Below are 18,937 nucleotides of genomic sequence, written 5' to 3' on the forward strand. Positions count from 1 at the left end.
TATCTTTGCCGGTATATAATTAGTAATGTCTCCGATCAAAGGAATAGTGACATGAAACAATATTCTGGTGGATCACCAACACAACCCCTGGTCTAGTTTGAGGTCCACTCGATGGCTGCCTGTTGGATCAATGTACCTAGGTAGTAGACTAAATATCTCTCTCTCTGATCCGCAAACAGTTCATTCAAAGAAGTTCCTGATCCGAACTTTCTACAGTCCTTTATTTCTACCAAAACACTGCGTCAAAATTTGACGTTCACCACCCCGCTCATTCTTTTCTATTTTCTTTATTCTGTTCCCCCCCCCTCCAAAGCTGCAGAATCATCGACCTCAGGGTTGTTTATGACTACTTTGATTTATTTGAAAAGTTGTCCATTGAAGCTACTAGGGTGAAAATCTTTGCATACAATGGGGTCTTCAACCTACTATCCTTACGAGCCTACCAAGGCAGGTGCTACAATTGCAATGTTGTTGTTCGGATCGAGCGCATTTTTTCATCTTTGGCAAATGATCAAGACAAGAACGTGGTTTTTTACCGCTTTTCTTATCGGTGCTTTCAGTGAGGACTAATCACAAGAAATGTCCTAGAACAGGAAGTTACTAATATATGCTACTAGTGATGATGCTTGGCTACATTTTCCGTTTGATCTCTGCACGAAGCCCGGATAGCCTTGTCTCGTATATCTGCCAATCCATGTTCATCATTCTCCCACCATCTCTTTACGCCGCGACAATCTACATGACTTACGGCCGAATCGTCAATTTCGTGGGCCAGCCTCATCTATCCATCGTGGCACCTCGCAAGGTGACAAAAATATTCGTATCGGGAGACACTACCGCTTTCCTCCTACAGCTAGGTGGTGGTGGTATGCAGACTGTCGATAGTATGCGCAGCCTTGGACAGAAGATCCTAGTTGTTGGATTGATTGTTCAACTGATTTTCTTCGGATTCTTCCTCTACGTCTCTGTCGTTTTCCAGCGTCGACTGGGGAAGGCTAATCTCCATATTATTGGTGGTCCATGGCGTCGACTTCTGCATATTCTGTTTCTGGTATCTGCATTGGTCATTGGACGATGTGTATTTCGCATCATCGAGTATGTTGGCGGAACTGATGGATATGTGTACTCACATGAGGTTTACATGTACATTTTTGACACGATTCCGATGTTCTTTGTACAGGCAATCTTCCACTTTGTCCATCCGGGTAAGATCTTGGTGGGAAAGGGCCCTGTCGTTGACAATTATGTAAACCTTCAAGATGTGTGATGAAAAGTGTGCCTGTGAAAAACGAAGTGACCATATTATGGGCGAAAGATCCGAGCCCACACATACACATACAAGGTCAAATTATGCCGTTAAAAACAGGTCGTATGAATAAATATCTAATTTTGTATTTTCCTACTATAATGGATACTAAAAAATGTCAAGCTTGAAACCGTCACAGAGACCCCATAGACCCTACCAAACATTCTTTAAAAAGTAGACTGACCGATCCGGTATTTGAGACTTCATAAAAAGATGTTGCGGTTGGCAAGTTAATATTGAATTTGTGTTGTTGATTACGTGTAATATGTTAGGTGACTTGAAATCTGGTGCCCCCAGTTCTACCTCATAGGTTCCCTTCTCACCTCCGTCGCCACTATATTTTTCATTATTCATGCCTTCATGCCTCGACTTGATTGATATTTGATGCCTTAGAATCTAAGTATTAAATTTTTCATTTACCCTACCGAGCGATGAGTAGGACCCTGCTGACCCAGGGATCCCTCTTAGTAGAACAAACTTGAGCGATCAGAAGTCTGTTTGTGATTCAACTTTCTCTTTTTTCTTTCTTTCTTTTTAGAAAAGCTGCTCGAGAACTAGGAACGCTTTGGCATTCGTGTGCCCAAAAGTTTACCAGCTCATTCTAGACTGCGACTGACCATGTGGGGCAGGTTATCCCAGTCCCCACAAAAACCACTGGAACTGTCACGCTCACGTCAGCTCAGCTGAAGCAGGAATCAAGCCACCATTGAAAAGAAACCAAATTTCCCCTGACTTCCATTGACCTGTGGATTGGAAGATTTTCTGATGGGCGGTATACTGCGGAGTAAAGGCTGTCTAGCCTGCCTCAAGCGTCGGGTTAAGGTAAGCCAAGCCACCCCACAGCGACCTACGATGGAATTATTGTGAACAATCCAACCCTAGTGCGATGAGACTCTTCCTGCTTGCAACATATGTCAAGGGCGAGGCTTAAAGTGCCCTGGGTATGAAAGAGCGCGGAAATTTCTTTATCATTCTGGAGTATCTCAGAGACCACCCGAAAGCCAGCCCCAGTCCAAGCAGCCACTTCAACGCGAGGTTCAAGTTCTAGCGTCATATACAGATCACGCTCGAGAAAAGATGCCCCAATCTGCTGCTTCAATGGACGAAACGATAGCACCGAGTTTGGTCAATCAAACTATGAACGAGCAATACAGAGAAGGGTTTTGTGCGTTTGTGGAGGCCAATTTCTCGGGACAATTTCACGGATATAGCACTCGTGTTGAACTTAACTGGATGGAATTGGCACGCAGCTCTCAGTTTCGTTTCAGCAAAGCTCTCGACTGGGCAATGCGTAGTCTGGGAAGCTTACATCTAGGTCGAAATCACGGAGACAACCCACAGATATCAACCAGCCGCGAGGTGTACGGACGCGCACTGCAGCACTTGGGACAAGCATTAAAGAAACCTTCCTTAGCCAGATCAGATGATACATTGGCTACGGCTATTTTGCTTGGCGTATATGAGTTGTCAAATGCAACGGGGCAAACATCATGGCTGCTCCATTCGCGTGGAATCTCCTCCCTTGTTCGGCTTCGAGGGCCTCAAGCGCACACCAAAGGGCTAGCACGGACTTTGCTTGTCTCATTTCGAGGATTCATTGTATATGACGCATTTATGTGCGGGGAGAGATGTTTTTTGGAAGATCGTGAATGGCAAGATGCTATCCCACAGGTCGTGAAACAAGAAGAGCAACGCGGAAGGGCTAGTCGCCTGGGAGAGCTGATCGAGTATGCATTTCATCAAATCGCTAGTTGCCCTGGTCTTTTTGCGGAGACAAAAGTGCTTGTGCGGAGCGATGAGAATGATGAAAACCGGAGGCAGCATTTATTAACTCGAATTGATGATTGTCGATACTTCCTCCGTGAAATTCAGAATGACATACTGATGGGTTGCCAGGAAAACCTTCCTGAGAAGAGAGTTGATTTCATTGGGTTAATTCCAACCGCTGCTGCCGATAACCTGACGCGGTTCTCACTCGAAGGAATCGGATCGGCCGTTTCACTACTCCACCAGCTGTCAGCGGGCCTCAAGTCCGATGGGGACCGACGCAGATACTCCATGTCCAATAGACCATTATCTTCATCGGGGAGCAGAGGCTGGGATCGGTTTGAAGACCATTATTCTGCTTTAAATGTCCCTGGCAAATGCATGAACGGATTTCGCGGTCCTCACAAAGCAGAGTCTGAGGACAGTTGGCTTGACCGATTATCAATGTCTTTGGGTATGCCTGAAGAGATCCTTTCTATTTGAAAGGCTCAAGGCTTCCACCCATATTCGGCTCCCTGCCAGTTCACAAGCGCTATCCAGCCACAAAATTCCGTTCAAATCTCGCTTGATCTCACTCCACTCAGGTCGACAATGCAATTGAGCATGGAATGCGAGCTCTTCCATATACCACGCTCTGACTGCCGATCCAGATGCCGCAATAGTGCCGACAATAAGGCACCAGAGTTTAATTTTGCGACCCACCAAAGAAAGACTTTGAGTTATATCTGTCTTTGATCGGATATCCGTCTGCAGCATTTCTGCGAGATACAATAAAGGAGCTGACTGAGGGGGGAGAGGAAATATAACTCCAACTCCCATGATGATGAGCGCCAGCCGACAAGGTTCATATAATGGGGATAGCTCATCGATGTTACCTTCTAGCTCACTGACCGGTGAAAGAGACATAATGTGCCATTGTACCAAATTTCGGTAGTCGGCTAGTGTGACCATGGCTATAGGAATACCATCTTGGTATGTCTGGACCAAGGCAAGGTATGAACGGGAGGCCCGGAAAATATGTTGCATTTCAGAGGTGACGGGGAATTCATCGTATAAATCTGTCGGTGAATAGGTCCGAGTAACTTGTGAGTTGATGACATCCTCCAGCATCAATGAAATTCCTGGCTGAAGGGGAATATAGGTGAAATATGGTCGGGTCAAAAATCTGCTTGCGCCTAATACACTGGAGCTATTTTCATGTCTCTGCGTCAGAGCAACATCCAGAATGAAACCCAGTGTCCTTTCCATTTATCAAGACTTACTAGGCTATGACCCCAGCAAGACCAGGTATCTCGATTTTCTCCAACCCACCCTTGAGCTGTACTAACTGTACTAACCCGGCCTGGTGAACTGGGTTTGAAGATAGTCGGCCATATACATTAAGCCATTGCAAACTGCGCAGTGGTGACTGGAATGGCGACTTCTGAAAATGATCACCTATCGGACGTTCTCGATTGGTGGCTAAACAGAGGACGGATAAGATAATAGAATCGGTGGCTGCCTCGCGTGGATTTTGAATCGCCAAATTTATCCGTTTGATTGAATCTGATTCACAAATCGCCATGTTCCGTTCATCATCGGTACTGAAGTAGCTTTGTCTTTTCATTTGCCACATTACCCGGCGGTGGGAATAAGATCCAAAGAGCATCGCACTGTGAAGAGCTGAATTTGAGAGGGAGTTTGAGAACCAGCCTTGAACGCCAGCATGATTCACACCTATTGAAGATCGTGGCATCATCTCGGGCCAAAGTACAGATAGACCTAAGAGGATAGGTTAGTGGACCAAATTCGGTAGCGTGGGTAGCCCTGGCCTACAGTATTGCATTGAATGGCTAACAAGCTCATCTGACAGAGGAGAGGGCGATATATGACTTTGGAATGGATCTAATATGCCAGAAATGGAATCAGTTCGTGGCGTTGAAGGCTCCATATTTATTTGGGGGTTTTCGATGCAATCGTCCTCTAGGGTTTGTATTTTTGATGACTGCGCTGCCGACGAAGTACATGGCAATTCGAATGGTCGGGATTCTTTTGGTTCCGACATTTCTGGGATTCGATGTGTATCTGACACGGCGGAGTCGGAGTCGAGATGATTGCGTCCGGGCCTGGTGTTCGCATTGTCTCGACCATGTCGAAGTTGGCGCCATATCCATTTTCCGGCATGAGATCGTACTTTGTGAAGGTTGTTCGACGTAATTTTGCCAGACGATGGATCTTCCGCAACAAATTGGAAACCCGTATTTGGGGGGGTCTTCCCCTTCGCCCTTGGGGGGCATATTGAGCTCTATGTCGTTCAAAATCAAACTGTTCGTTTGGTCTCTCCTTTGCAGAGCTCGAGTCGGGTCCCGTTCCCGATGACCACTGGCCCAGGTGACCTGGTGAGACGCAGATAAGGCAAATCTTCACGGTTATTACGATCTCAAATTAGCGTGTAAACTGCGTAGATCATTAGCCGAACTGGAGTGACTCCCGATACGAGGAAAAGTTTGCATGCTAAATGAGCAGGTCAAGTTTCGCTAGCAACAACTGGTAAGCTACTATTCCTTCCTATTTAGCCCGAAGGCATGTTTACTTACCCATAAATCCATCAGATAAGCGTTGGCAACGGCTTCAGCCACATCCTTGCTGAGTTTTACTGGCCCATCGAGTCAAAATTTGCGGGGAAAAAAATAAAGGGGTCATTGGCCAAGAGAAGCGAAGTTTGACCGCCTAGCAAAGTACGTGTGCTATCCACTCGGCCGATGACTATGTATAAACAACCACACCTAGCAGGGTTAAGCTGAATGACTCGAAGATGGGTAAGTTTTATATTAAGAATGTCAACATACTTTTGTCAACCCCCCCCAAAAGAAACCGGTGGTAGTTTTGAAGATAATGGTTTTAGCATTATTGTTGATAGTGGAGAAGGGGGCCTCTATTACAGAGTCAAGAAAACAAAGCAATGAGGTCGCTGGACATGCCTGGGTCTTGCTTAAAGTAGTAGCCATGGACTACGGAGTACTGAGAGCTACTCTAAAAGGCTACAATAGCATGTTCAGTTCCTCCAACATATTTTTGAAAAAATGTCGTGGCGGGCTAGTAAACAATGCGTCGTGAGCACAACAGAAAGGCTGAAACCTTTGAGAGGCCCTCAACAAGAGATTTGAAATTGAGAGAAGCTCAGAACTGTAAAATGAAAATCCATGTAAGATGTGTGATGTTCAGGGACTGGGGCGATCTTTATGCCTGAGGCATCAAATTCCCCAAAAAAACATACATAAATGACCCCACCAACTCGTATTCGGGCAGAATCTCTCATTCTGCACAGCGGATAGAAGATCTCTCAACCCCTCCTTAGATTAACACGGACCGTTCCACCGGGTCAACTTTCCTACAGTTAGCATATGTTAGAGTGCTTTCTCGCGGGGCTTTTTGTTGAAGCCACGAAATTTGGTAAAGATACACCTTCCGTTTCGACGTGTGGTGGATCTAGTACGTTCAGAGATCCACTTTCCAGCTAGAAGGTACTAACTACTGTGGCTATTCTAAAATTCCCATATTTTATTATATAGTATAAGGCTATTTTCTATATTCTAATTCATTTTTTTATATAATTTGAATAAGAAGAGTTTTAATTGTAGATTTTAAAAGAAGATTTCTGATCAAGTAGCCCTTACTGTCTTAAGCTTAGTTAGAATTTATGTAAATTTCTATTCTGATTGAAATGAACTTTGAAAATATTCCAAAAAGTCTATAAAACTTAAAGAAAAGCACTAGATATTATTGCGTATCATGTGGTTATTTTTGAAGAATTTTTGAAATAGTTAATGACGAGTTCGTTTTACTTCAACATCAATAACACTCGGTTTACGTCTACTAACTATCGTACGTTACAAGTAACTCAGTCCCTTCCCGAAATGTACACTCTCAATCAATAACATTGACGTACTCTAGGTAAGCTCAAACATCTGTCGGTAATAAAAAATATGGTACTTCAGTAGAAACGCGAACATGACAACCGTTTTGGCTTGACAGATATTTCCGGTAGCTCACTTGGACCCCAGATACAACTCCCCTATAGACAAAAACCTCATCTCCATCAAATCGATAGTATCTCCTCGTCGGAAACCTTAGTATGGCACGGCGGACCCTTCCTTGGCCCAAAGTCGCTCAGCATCACTAAGAAAGGGGGGTGGAGCAAAGCCATTAATCTGCCATTCCTCGCGGATTCCATTAACCAAGATGTACCCCCATTCGACTCTTCGCTCCTTCAAGAAGGGAATCAGCGCATCGTCGATGGGTCGATGGAAGCTAATCAAACGCTCGGGATCCTTGTTCACGTGGTTGGCGAGATGCTCGATGCTGAATTGAACAAAATCATTTAGGGGACTGCCGGCCACAAAAAAAATTATTCCGAGGGACTTCGATGTATATCACGTCGACGTAAAACGCGGGCAGAGTGCCCCGGGGTGGGGTGGGGTGGAATAGAGGTTGGTCACGATCTGGGCGAGTTCAGCCTAGTCTGCAACCGAGAGCGCCTCGGTGGCATGATAGATGCGCCAAAGAGGCATAGTGAAGAGCCAGAAATTAATTGAAAGCAGACCGTAAAAATAATAGAAAGGTAATAATGTTGCGTACTTATTACTGCTGTGAAATATGAACTCTGTGGTTGAGGGCAAGATACCTCTACTTATACTGTAGACCTTTAGTCTTAGACTGATACTTCGTCGACAATGCTGCCAACCCAAAGTCTTCCATTTGCTGTAAAGCATAGGGCAACCCCAACATAATCCGCTAGCATGGGACGAAGTTCCTCAGCCGTCTTAATCTGTGGCTGTCAAACACATCATTCGTATCTGGCTTGCACTACTTATCTAGATCATTCAGCAGCTCGGCCCGCTAGCGATTCAACTACATTTCGACAAACTGCCCCCACCGGCTCGTATTCGCGCGAAATCTCTCGATCTGCAAGATAAATATGAAATATTGCAAAAAACAACGGCGCATGACCCTATTGGACCAGCTTTTTGGGATGGATTTGGCCCCCAAACAACAAAGTGCATGGCGGGGTAGTATCTGAGTTTGACTACTTTGGGAAAGTGAACCATTGTCTGGATTTGGTTAGTTCGGTAAAGTAAGGATACTCTCAAACTCAGGCTAGCGTTCTGACTATAATGCCATACATAGATACCATCCTAGAAAAGAACAAGACAGGGAGAGCTGACCGCAACGAGATTGTACGCTCCAATATGCGCTGTATGCTCAATTACAAGGTTGCGACTGCTCGTTACAAAGGGCCAATTGGCCATCGACCGTTTCAAGTTGTCTGTATGATCCTCATGTAAGTATAAATATACCATGACATCCCGTGTCCCTCCACCCCATCATCCTCAATCTACTCAATATTTCTTATTTTATCCTCCCTTCTGCTGTTCATTATGAAAGTCTGGTTTATCACTGGATCGTCTCGTGGTCTTGGCCTCGCCATAGCAGAAGCTGCCCTCAACAATGGAGATTCTGTCATCGCCACCGCACGAAAGCCAGAACAGCTCGCCAACCTTGTCGAGAAATTTGGCTCTGACCGAGTTCTCCCCGTTGCCCTTGATGTAACCGATAATGATCAGGTCATTCAGGCTGTCAAAACGGGACATGAAAGATTCGGCCGAATCGACGTTGTTATCAACAATGCCGGATACGCGAACACTGCTGCCGTTGAGGACATTGACATCAACGACTTCCGGTCTCAAGTCGATGCAAACCTTTTTGGCGTAGTCTTCGTCTCGAAGGCAGTTCTTCCTATCCTTCGTCAGCAGACGTCAGGCGGTCATATCTTCCAGGTGTCCTCGCTTGGCGGACGCGTTGGCTCTCCGGGTCTTTCTGCCTACCAATGCTCCAAGTGGGCTGTTGGTGGCTTTTCGACAGTCCTTTCACGAGAGGTAGCTCCCCTTGGTATCAAGATTACCGTACTTGAGCCTGGCGGCATCAGGACCGATTGGGCAGGCTCCTCGATGCATGTGCCCCCAGTTAGCGAGCCATACCAGCCGACAGTGGGGGCCTTTGTCGAGACCCTTCGCAAATCCAACGGAAGCGAGCCTTCTATCCCGAGCAAGATTGCGGCTATTATCTTGAAAGTTTTGGACGATAAGGAGCCGCCTCTACGCCTGCTTATTGGCCCTGAAGCGGTTGAATATGGCCGCGCAGCGAGTGATGCACTTGCTGCCTCGGATGAAAAGTGGCGCGAAGTGAGTCTTTCCTCGGTATAGCACAAAATAAGGATGGAGGTTTCATAATTGCGCGGATTCTCGCTCTTGAACTTGGTTACTATTTCCCGATATGCGTTTCTTCATAGCAGGTAATTTATGTGGTAGCCAATGTAGCCGAATCGAATGAAGATTAACTTTGGAAGTTATGCTTTCTCGCCATTGGTACGTATCTATCCATGCTGCCACCTGAATCAAACATATCGTGGATAGTCTCATTTTATGAATTATCGACTACCTTGGAAAGCTTAAATAAGTTTCGAGCTGGAGGACTATATATTAATTAGTATATGGGGAGAAAAATCCGGATTTCTATCCACTGAAGAAATTTACAAAATCTGGTCGCGTCCAAATTTTGCAAAAATCTATAATAGTGTTTGAATCTAACTTTTTGTCTCCCAGAGATGGGGAGCTTGGCTTCAGTAATGAATTTTATCCTGTGAGGGTTATAGAGGAATCATCATGTATTTAATGTATGAAATTTCGTGAATTCAATTTGTGTTAGATAACAGAATAACAAGATGCAGAGCCACAACCTTGACTGACAAAGAGAGAAGGATTAATGCTTCATTTATTAAATTTATTGGGCTCCAGCTACCCACGCTCGATGTTTGTTTCGGAAATACCTGTCGTGGGTTTCCCAAAGCTCACCTTGAGGAGACTACTGCCCCTCTGAACCAGCCTTGATGAGGTCCGCTGCTCGCTCAGCCACTGCATAGACCGTGGACATAATATTGGCAGCAGGGATTAATGGAAAAATGCTGGCATCGCATACTCGAAGATTCTTCGTGCCGTATACTTGGAGATTTTCATCGAGCACACCCCCTCGAGACAGAGGTAACATGGCAGCTGTGCCACACGGATGATATGAAGAGGTTGCAGTTGCCTGGAGATATTTCTTTGCGCTTTCCAAATCTGTCAGGAAGGCGTCTGGGTGATTGCGTCGTCCATTTGGCTTTAGAAGCTCTGAGATTGGCTTCACTCTGTGGATCTGATGAATATCCAAAAGCCCACGTGCCATAATGTCGAGGTCCAACGGGTGCGAGAAGTAGCGTGGATCAATCACTGGCGGTTTGGCCGGGTCCACGCTTGACACATGAACCGTGCCGCGGGAGAATGGCAGTGTTTGAAGGAGTCCCAGACTAATGAAATTGCCGGGCAACAGGTTTTGGCCCACAAATGTTTTTCCAGTCTCATGCAAGTTCACCTGCGCCAAAAAGTTTAACTGGGAAGATGTTGGTGCACCCGGTTGGCTTAATATGTGGCGGATCTCTTTCTCGCGCTGGTCAGCGGTAATCGGCCATTTGTCCAGGTACTCTTGCATGCTAGTGGAATCCTCCTTTTGATAAGCTTCGCCGCCAGAATCAGTGCGGAACGGCATGAAAGCGCCGGATTGCATTCCCGGGCTCGTGAGGGGCCCGGTCTTATGCTCAGTATATAGATGCATGGCGCTTTGCAGTGCCTCGGGCTCTTGACGCATCAAGCCATCTGCTGTCGGTACGCTATCCACACTTTCGAAACTTATTCCACTCATGAGATGATCCTGGAGATTTTCGCCGACGTTCGGGTTATCAATCACGAGTGGGATATGGAGCTGATCTAGAATCTTGCGATTCCCGATGCCGGATAATTCCAAAAGCTTTGGGATGTTTATCGCCCCAGCCGAGATGATTACCTCCCTGTTGGCTCTCACGCTATGGATTTGATTCTGAAGCAAAATCTGAACACCAGTTGCCAAGGCTATGCTAGGCTGACTGGATTTCTCCGGACTACGATCCCCGATGCTGTCGGAATCGAACTCAATTCTTCGCACTAGTGTTTCGGTTATAATCCGTACATTGGATCGTTGCATGGCGGGAAGACCATAGCCTGTTGCTGCATAGCTGCGGGTTTTTGTCTCGGAGTCAATAGCGGCCAGGGTGCTGTAGCCTCCACTGGACTGCCCAGAAAATGGATCGGCAGTAATGCCATAACCGATTGATTGAAATGTCCCTAGCCACTCTTTCAACACCGGACTCTCGATGCCAGCTGAAAAAGACACCTTGATAGGACCAGAAGATCCATGACTATCTCTGTCCAACCAGCCAGTAGTACCAATATGTTTCTGGGTAGCTTCATCGGGAAGCTGTAGGCTATAAACCTTCTTGTAGTATGGACGCAATTGCTCCCATGTCCAACCAGCTGCTCCTAGCTTGGACCAGGCGTCGATAGTTGCTCTAGTAGGAGCCATGAAGGCCTGAGCATTGATTCCAGATGATCCACCTAGAGCTTTGCCCTGAGGAGATTTGATGGATCGGTTGTCCAAGAGACTCTAGTTTGATCATTAGATCAAGGTTTGACGAAGGGGCATTATGGCTTTCACTTACTTGGGGAGCGGTTTGGAATTGCCAGTCCGCGTCAGTTCCCATCAAAGTAGTCCAAAGTGCCGGGATCTGAACCCTCGGATCCTGAATCAGATCTTTGCCTGCCTCCAAAACGATAACCGACGTGTTTGGGTTCTCGGACAGTCGCAACGCCAAGACCAAACCTGCCGTTCCTCCGCCGACAATCACGTAGTCGGCTTCCAGGGCCGTGGTTATGGGTGGTGAGTTTGTCATCGCGAGGCCAATATTTTCAAAAGAGTAGATGTTTTGATTATGTCAAGTGGAAAGTCGATCAAATCGCTCTTCATGGCAGGGCAACTATGGGCTTTATAGATGAGCCCTTTGACATGGGCTGATGATTAGACGAAGAGCCGAAAGCTGGAACACCCCTGATAAAGATCCAAGGCCCTAGAAAGCAAAGCAGATGAGTCGGCTGGAAAATCAGGTCCTCTACTTCGTATGGTCGTCAAGATTAGGCAGCATTCTGCATCGGATCGATAGTATTGACCCACCGCCAGCCTTGAGCCTATTTTTGGGGCTGAAGAGTTCCATCGATATAGGTTGCGAGCCCGTCCAGCGAACTCCACCCACTCGTGTTCGCATGGAATCTCCCGATTGTGGAAGGAGACATGAAAACCCCACTGAACTTAATGGTAATTATTTATTCATTTTCGATATTACTAGCCCGCCCCACATTGCCTGCCAAATCCAATCAAAACGACGAATGCGATGCAGCCACTTTATGCACTTACTCTTTCTAGAGATTGGACCATGTCCTCGATTAAGTTAGTAGTCTGTCAGTATGGGGCCTTTTTCGAACAGTCGGTCTTCATACAACGGCAGAACTGAATGTGAAGTAAAAATAGTCCCGAAGGAGTTAGTAGTCTGTCAGCGTGGAGTTGTCGAAAGTGCCATCGCCGTTAAAGTTAGCACGGACCCCGAGGTAAATTGTCGGAACTAAAGTGATTATTATAACCGAACAATAACGCACATTGAGCTTGGTAATTTTTATTCACATACAGTGTCTTGTTAGAGAAGTAGAGAAGTGGATGTCAGCTCACCGTTTCAATAGAGTGAACAAGTAAGACAGTGGAAATTTGATTATATTTAGAAAGTATTACATGGATTCGACGCTAATATTGTGAGAAATGTATATAAATAGCCAAAAACTTACTACTCAGTCGTTCCCTAGCCTCAACGAATTCAATTTTGACAATCTGTCACCTGCTCTCTCATTTTACTACGGCTACCATCATTCTTATTTTCTTCTTCTTCTAGCCAGAATGGCAATTAATACCCAATTCAAAAATAAAGTGGTCATTGTGACTGGCGCTGGCACAGGAATTGGCGCGGATACTGCTATTCTCCTTGCTGAAAGAGGTGCAAAAGTCGTCATCGTGGGCAGAAGAGAAGGTCCACTCCGTGAGGTTGAGAAAAATATTCAAACCCTGGGAGGCGAAGTTCTTGTTCAGATTGCAGATGTCGCCGACCTAGACATGATCGAGAAAGTTGTGAAAAACACATTGGCCAAGTTCGGAGCTCTTCACTACGCTGTGAATAATGCCGGTGTCTCCGGTGAGAATTGTCAGATCACCGACCTCCCCAAAAAAGTTTGGGATGAGACTATTAGTATCAATATTTCATCCTTGTTCTATTGCATGAAAGCTCAACTTGGAGCCATTGATAAATCTGGCGGTGGTGCTATTGTCAATGTTTCTAGCGTCTTTGCGGATCGTGGTCTTCCACAGCGCGCCGCATACTCGGCTAGCAAACACGCCATCAGGGGTCTAACCCGCGTCGCCGCTCTTGACTGGGCAACACGAAATATCAGAGTCAATGAGCTTCAACCTGGTGTCATCGAGACTCCCATGACGAACACCAATCCCGAAGAATCTGCGCAAGTTGCAACCACGATTGCTGTCAAGCGCCTGGGAAAACCAAGGGAGTGCGCAAACGCTATCGCTTTTCTCCTTTCCGACGATGCTTCCTATATCACAGGTACTCGGCTTGTTGTGGATGGGGGATTCCTGGCATAGTGTGCTGATTTTTCAGGCGAGGAGATGGCCGAGAGAGGTGTTTAATCGGTGACCTTAGAAAGTCGGAAGGAATACGGAAGGAATAAAAAAAAAACCTGGAGTATATGACTCCAGCTCTGCATTTAGTTCTGATATGTTCATGGGATTGCCGGATCATAGGCAATCAATTTACGACCCTTTGAAAATGGAAGGTTTGTTCTGCGAAAGCCGCTTGGTGGTTTATCCACATATTCGAATAGATCATCGAAGCCTAATTTATTTGCTACTATATCACCAACGACAGTTGCACCAATTCCCAAGTTGTCTTGTATCATCTTAAGGCCGGAAGTGCGGTCGGTGTCTAAACTAAAAAAAGGGCCTGTTAGTCTGGTTATAATAAGTTCATCTGGGTTTCGTTTCGCGCCCTTAATTTCTACAAGAAGGAATTCAACAGTTCCGGAACCTCCTTTCGAAGTTTCGCGAAGCCAACCCACCCTTGAAGCAATGACCTATTTGATGTTGTTACCAGCCTGGGACCAGTGCTTTGGTAGCCTTGTTTGGATCGCTCTCTGTTGCAATGGCCCAGAGTATTCCAGAGATAGCTTCGTCCGATAGGCATTGACCCGAAAAGTGAAGGACAAAGGTGAAGTTTGGATATAGAGGGATTGGAAGCATCGTTTTAATTTGTTGGGAATCGCTTATAGTAATTTCCGCCTTGGATGCAGATGAGAGGCAACGAGGAAGTGCATCGCAAGGAACTTCTAAATGGGAGACAACCTTCAAAGTTCAAGTCATGATATCTATATGTAGCTCTCAAGATTTACCCAAAAAAAATAACGATATACAACTCCCTAGAGGTAACGAAATGACCTGGTGAATTCTGTAAAACTTGAACATACAGACATATAGATTGTTCTTTCGTGGGTATTCCATGTCCCAATGCATTTATTGGAAACTCAGAACGTAGTTTCACTCACCACGTTCATCATTATTCTTCTCATCAAAGCATATACAAAGGGCGGCAATCAAAGCCGCATCTACACCAGGGGCAACGACGACAGCATATGTCTGTTGGCCGAACACAAGATCACGACCGCTAAGCAATTTTCGGTCAATGCGTGCAACCGTTTGACCGGTTTTATCATTGACTATATCGGCACTATGGTCATACCAGCCTCCTTTCATGGTGAATGTCACCGCCCTGTCGTTATGGTCGGTGAAGGTCGCGGTGGCTTTTGAGCCCAGCACTAGGAAGGTCAGTGAGGTCTTCAATTTTGTATTTCAAAGCCAAGGCTCGCAAAATGATAATCAATGACATACATTTCAGACTACTCTTCACTTCACATATCTTCTTCTTATGGGGATCCTCGATGGCGTAAGTTGTATGGAGATGTAGAAGCTCCTTGGAGATATCGAAAAGGTGTTTGCCGTGTGTATCCTCGACCTTTTTGCGACCAGAAAGGGATATCCAAGCACCATGAACTTTGAGAAGAGGCTCCCCGGTAGCTAGCTTGATCTCAAAGCTATCCCCAGAGACAGAAAGCACCTTCTCCTTCAGAATCAATGTCTGCGGCTCGTTTGAGACAAATTGTTCGAAAATGGCAATGGGCTCGGTGATAGGGTCGAGATGATGATGACCAAAAATACCCATATTGTCGGTAGTGATTCAGTTCTTGGAGAATATCAAGATGTGGATTATCAACAGTTGCCGCGGGGTAAAACTCGCCGATCAGCCATGTGGTCACGTGATATATATGATGACATCATCTATATTGTTGTACTATTTGTATTGTACTCCTAGTAGCAAGGGATATAATTTTTATATCATAGGCAGTGCTATAATAGTCGATAGCAGAGGAAGGGATTTTATGTTGTATTTCACTTTATCAGATGGGCTATACCTTCCCAGGAGAACTCATATCTGCATGGCCGCTGGCCTTATTTCTCGAGATCCCGAGGTGGTCGGCGATACCGAAACAACTTAGATTTAGCCAGTGAAGCGTTTACTACTGTTTTTGCTCTGTTTGGATTATTGGAGAAAATCATCAAATATTTCATTTCAATAGATTAGCAGGCAATATGACCGGACAAGAAAAATTGTACTGTGTGTGGACTCCGCCCACTAAGGCTACCACAATACCCAGAACCATTAACGCAACAAAAAGTGCAACCGATGTTTGTTCCACCACATAAATAATGATGTCCTGTATGTGCTAGGCTAAGGAGACGGTTTCATGACTTCAGGTCCAATTTCTCATTCCTCTTCCATATAGCCAACCATTCCCTTACCGAGGCACCAGACATTTCCAACTCCGCCATACATATGTCCCTAACAAATGGACCTTGGATCACATTGAGAGCATTTCTAATACTCCGGCGTGATGGGGTTGATAAAGCCGCTGTCACCCAATGCCCTCCAGGGGCGTCTAATGCAATCACGATCGGGTAAGTCATCTCACGGTTATACAAGTCCTCGGCTACTTGTCCTTTCATCTTCGCGTATTCAGATGAATAAATGTTTTTGCAGTCATTTTGCAATTGCGAGTACCATCTGGGACAGTGAATAGTTAGCTCCTACCTAGTTTATATGCCGCCTGGAGAAGATAGCTTACCCAACAATACTGAAGGTTTCATCCATGGATTTGTTTTCAAGAACGAGGTGCCCAAGCAGACGGAACAAAGAACCGGTCTTTAAAGAAACCATTTGTCTATAGACCGCAACCCTGTCGGCTGGAGCCGTAGGAAAGCCACAAATTCCATCTCTCCGCCAAACAAGGGACATATCCTCGCCTTGAAGGATATCTCGCAGATCATTGACCAACCAGGTCGACAAGCTCGGAAATTTATCGACCGTTTGGGCAAGAATTTGAGTAACTCTATAGTAAGCGCGATTCGCTGTCTCTGATGGACCGTAAATTGTATGAGCAGCCGGTACTCCTTTGCGAAAATCACTTCCGTCCGATATCTGGAAAAATTGGGAAGAGAAGATGAGCCTGAGTTCAGTCCAATAGGGCTATATGGGGTCGGACGCTCACATCATCGACTAGAATTAAGCAAAGATGGACAACATCCATTATTTAGAGCACCATGTCATATTTGAACTCGTCTTTCTCGCGAAGTGTAGGGGATAGCTTGTTGACAAAGGGTGCCCAATGGTGCTTCCCATATATTTGCCGGAGATATCCATATGAACACTCGAGTCCTGTTATTCTCTCGGGATTTTGACTTCCAATTAACTGGGCCTTCTTAGACCAGTGCCGCGGGATAAATGCATAATTGAAAACGAGATAAAGGATTCCAGTAGCCGCGACCGAGGAAATCATGGGGACTAAGGTCCCCATGTCCGTGTCCCCAGCACCCCAAAAGAACTTCATAGCTCAAAGAGGATGCTTATCTCAGTTTCGAAATTTGATTGATTCTTTGCTTTAAGATTTGGTCTTTGGTTCAAGAAAATGGAAACACCTTTTATTTTCACATCTTATTTCCCAGGCAAAAGTTCCGCTCCATACCCATAGAAATCCACTATCAAATAGCCGCCGATAAATTATTTACGCTAGTTGTGGCGCCCATATAAAAATGAGGGCAATAAAAGCTGCAAGTAAAATTTTTGAACTTCGCCCATGCCCAAGACAATGCCAGGTGTAAGGATGTTTGATATTGAGTTGGACACCAGTATTGCAACAACTTCCCATGTCAGCTTTTCTTGGCAATACCTATTGAGGAGAGTCACATATGCCGTCATTCCGATCTAAATTCGACCAGTGATCAGCAGCTAAATGATATAGTATATACTCAGCTATAGTAAGCTCTATTATATCATGAAATCAGATTTTATTTCGTCCTGCATAATCATTCAACTGCCACTTGATTTACACGTCAAATCAATAGTACCGCAGGTTTTCCGTCACCCGGCCTAAATATTTAACCAACCCATGTTGAATTTAAAATATCATAGCTAAGACCCATTGAATCAAGCTGGGTATATATTCTGAGCTATTTATCTAGGTAGTTCATGCGGGTTAATCTAAACTCTTGGAATCTTAGTTTTCTGTTTCCAGAAAAAAACCATGCAAGGCATATTACTTGATTGGGTATTCATGTTAATTGTCAAACAATTCAAATAGCAGCTTGGCAGTGACTGAGATAAAAGTATGGCAAATACGTAAACGGAGCTCACATGGGCGTGAATGATGCCCGATTCCACTACTTTCGGCTTGAAACATATGTTACAGCTGGGCTTGTTTCAAAATAAACCTATATCACAATTGAATGCATATATAAATGTATAATTGGCCGTTGTTATGGCTAGATTTGCCCTTACCCAATCGATGTATTATCCCACATCGACCACATCTTTTAACTCAACACATAATTATGGGTGTTTTTGACGCTTCCCGAGCGCCCGGAAGGACCAATTTTGTCCACAGAAGGCACACATGAAATGTAAACCCTGCCACTCTGCTACAATTTTGCATTGGACATTGTCTACTGTCCCATTTATCCCCCAAAGGTCAGGTAGATACATGCGTATTCTTATGCAGGCTTCTTATTAACTTCCTTGCCAGATACCCAGCAATCAAGTTTGCATCTCGAGAATGGAATCATGCCCCACTTGCTGAACAGAATCTGCTTTTGATATTCAGCACATCCATTTTTTTGTTCATGTTCAGTCATATGGTTTTAGCGAATGAGATTGGACGGTCACTGGTCAGCTCTTAGGGAGCAGTCAAATGTCAGCTTCTTTTAGGCATTGGTGAACAAAGTCGGCTCTCTGTTGAGGCAGTACACGCAGTTCCTTGTATATGTGTTGGGTGTAGTTTAATTTCTTAAAAGCCGAAGACCGTGTGTATTTTTAAGAATGGGAGAGCTTCAATGCTCATTATTCTTAGGGCGTCCCGTTTCTTCGGTTCAAGCTGTGCAGTGAAACTTGCTAGTCTAGGTTCGATGTACTGGTAAGAATCATTCGCTTGGCCTAATAACTACCTAGCTGGTTGGAACCTAAGAGTCTTTCTTGTGCTTAGCGGAATGTACGAAATCTGTCATTGGTATATCCGGCGACATGAAAAAAGCGTGGCAATATGCAGGATAAAGAAGCAAGCCTGAGATGCGGTCGAAATCTGAATGTAACTATTTCCACATTTAGAAAATAATGATGCATAAAACTGAATCAACTTATCATTCCTTGCCGGAATAATAAGGGAGATGGCGACTTACGGAAGGGCCGGATGCCCGATACATGTTCAAACG

The 18,937-nt window shown here is 45.2% G+C and overlaps 9 protein-coding genes across 9 annotated transcripts; 6 read left to right on the plus strand and 3 right to left on the minus strand.

Annotated features, from left to right (window-relative positions):
* Window positions 1-408: 408 nt before the first annotated feature.
* On the plus strand, window positions 409-1,267 carry N7533_011419 (RTA1 domain-containing protein; the record flags this gene model as incomplete). The annotated part of the gene is made up of 2 exons (XM_057108069.1): window positions 409-559; window positions 618-1,267. The coding sequence occupies 2 exons, from the start codon at window positions 409-411 to the stop codon at window positions 1,265-1,267; spliced, it is 801 nt and encodes a 266-aa protein (XP_056955447.1).
* Window positions 1,268-2,383: 1,116 nt separating this feature from the next.
* On the plus strand, window positions 2,384-3,556 carry N7533_011420 (uncharacterized protein; the record flags this gene model as incomplete). The annotated part of the gene is made up of 1 exon (XM_057108070.1): window positions 2,384-3,556. One exon carries the CDS (start codon window positions 2,384-2,386, stop codon window positions 3,554-3,556), a length of 1,173 nt encoding a protein of 390 aa, XP_056955448.1.
* A 4,934-nt stretch (window positions 3,557-8,490) lies between these two features.
* On the plus strand, window positions 8,491-9,315 carry N7533_011421 (Bcboa17; the record flags this gene model as incomplete). The annotated part of the gene is made up of 1 exon (XM_057108071.1): window positions 8,491-9,315. One exon carries the CDS (start codon window positions 8,491-8,493, stop codon window positions 9,313-9,315), a length of 825 nt encoding a protein of 274 aa, XP_056955449.1.
* A 658-nt stretch (window positions 9,316-9,973) lies between these two features.
* Window positions 9,974-11,909, minus strand: N7533_011422 (GMC family oxidoreductase; the record flags this gene model as incomplete). The annotated part of the gene is made up of 2 exons (XM_057108072.1): window positions 9,974-11,623; window positions 11,679-11,909. 2 exons carry the CDS (start codon window positions 11,907-11,909, stop codon window positions 9,974-9,976), a joined length of 1,881 nt encoding a protein of 626 aa, XP_056955450.1.
* Window positions 11,910-12,958: 1,049 nt separating this feature from the next.
* N7533_011423 (SDR family NAD(P)-dependent oxidoreductase) lies at window positions 12,959-13,711 on the plus strand (the record flags this gene model as incomplete). Its single annotated transcript, XM_057108073.1, has 1 exon — window positions 12,959-13,711. The coding sequence occupies one exon, from the start codon at window positions 12,959-12,961 to the stop codon at window positions 13,709-13,711; it is 753 nt and encodes a 250-aa protein (XP_056955451.1).
* Window positions 13,712-14,659: 948 nt separating this feature from the next.
* Window positions 14,660-15,341, minus strand: N7533_011424 (LURP-one-related/scramblase family protein; the record flags this gene model as incomplete). Its single annotated transcript, XM_057108074.1, has 2 exons — window positions 14,660-14,937; window positions 15,011-15,341. The coding sequence occupies 2 exons, from the start codon at window positions 15,339-15,341 to the stop codon at window positions 14,660-14,662; spliced, it is 609 nt and encodes a 202-aa protein (XP_056955452.1).
* Window positions 15,342-15,922: 581 nt separating this feature from the next.
* On the minus strand, window positions 15,923-16,764 carry N7533_011425 (polyprenyl synthetase family protein; the record flags this gene model as incomplete). Its single annotated transcript, XM_057108075.1, has 3 exons — window positions 15,923-16,241; window positions 16,303-16,655; window positions 16,726-16,764. 3 exons carry the CDS (start codon window positions 16,762-16,764, stop codon window positions 15,923-15,925), a joined length of 711 nt encoding a protein of 236 aa, XP_056955453.1.
* Window positions 16,765-18,126: 1,362 nt separating this feature from the next.
* Window positions 18,127-18,512, plus strand: pyr4 (meroterpenoid cyclase pyr4; the record flags this gene model as incomplete). The annotated part of the gene is made up of 3 exons (XM_057108076.1): window positions 18,127-18,200; window positions 18,232-18,397; window positions 18,438-18,512. 3 exons carry the CDS (start codon window positions 18,127-18,129, stop codon window positions 18,510-18,512), a joined length of 315 nt encoding a protein of 104 aa, XP_056955454.1.
* A 50-nt stretch (window positions 18,513-18,562) lies between these two features.
* N7533_011427 (uncharacterized protein) lies at window positions 18,563-18,793 on the plus strand (the record flags this gene model as incomplete). The annotated part of the gene is given in 2 exon segments (XM_057108077.1): window positions 18,563-18,629; window positions 18,648-18,793. 2 exon segments carry the CDS (start codon window positions 18,563-18,565, stop codon window positions 18,791-18,793), a joined length of 213 nt encoding a protein of 70 aa, XP_056955455.1.
* Between the last annotated feature and the right edge of the window lie 144 nt (window positions 18,794-18,937).

The sequence above is a fragment of the Penicillium manginii genome, assembly GCF_028828005.1.
Source record: "Penicillium manginii strain IBT 31320 chromosome Unknown utg000008l:1.0-3226943.0:1.0-3228205.0, whole genome shotgun sequence".
Taxonomy (NCBI): domain Eukaryota; kingdom Fungi; phylum Ascomycota; class Eurotiomycetes; order Eurotiales; family Aspergillaceae; genus Penicillium; species Penicillium manginii.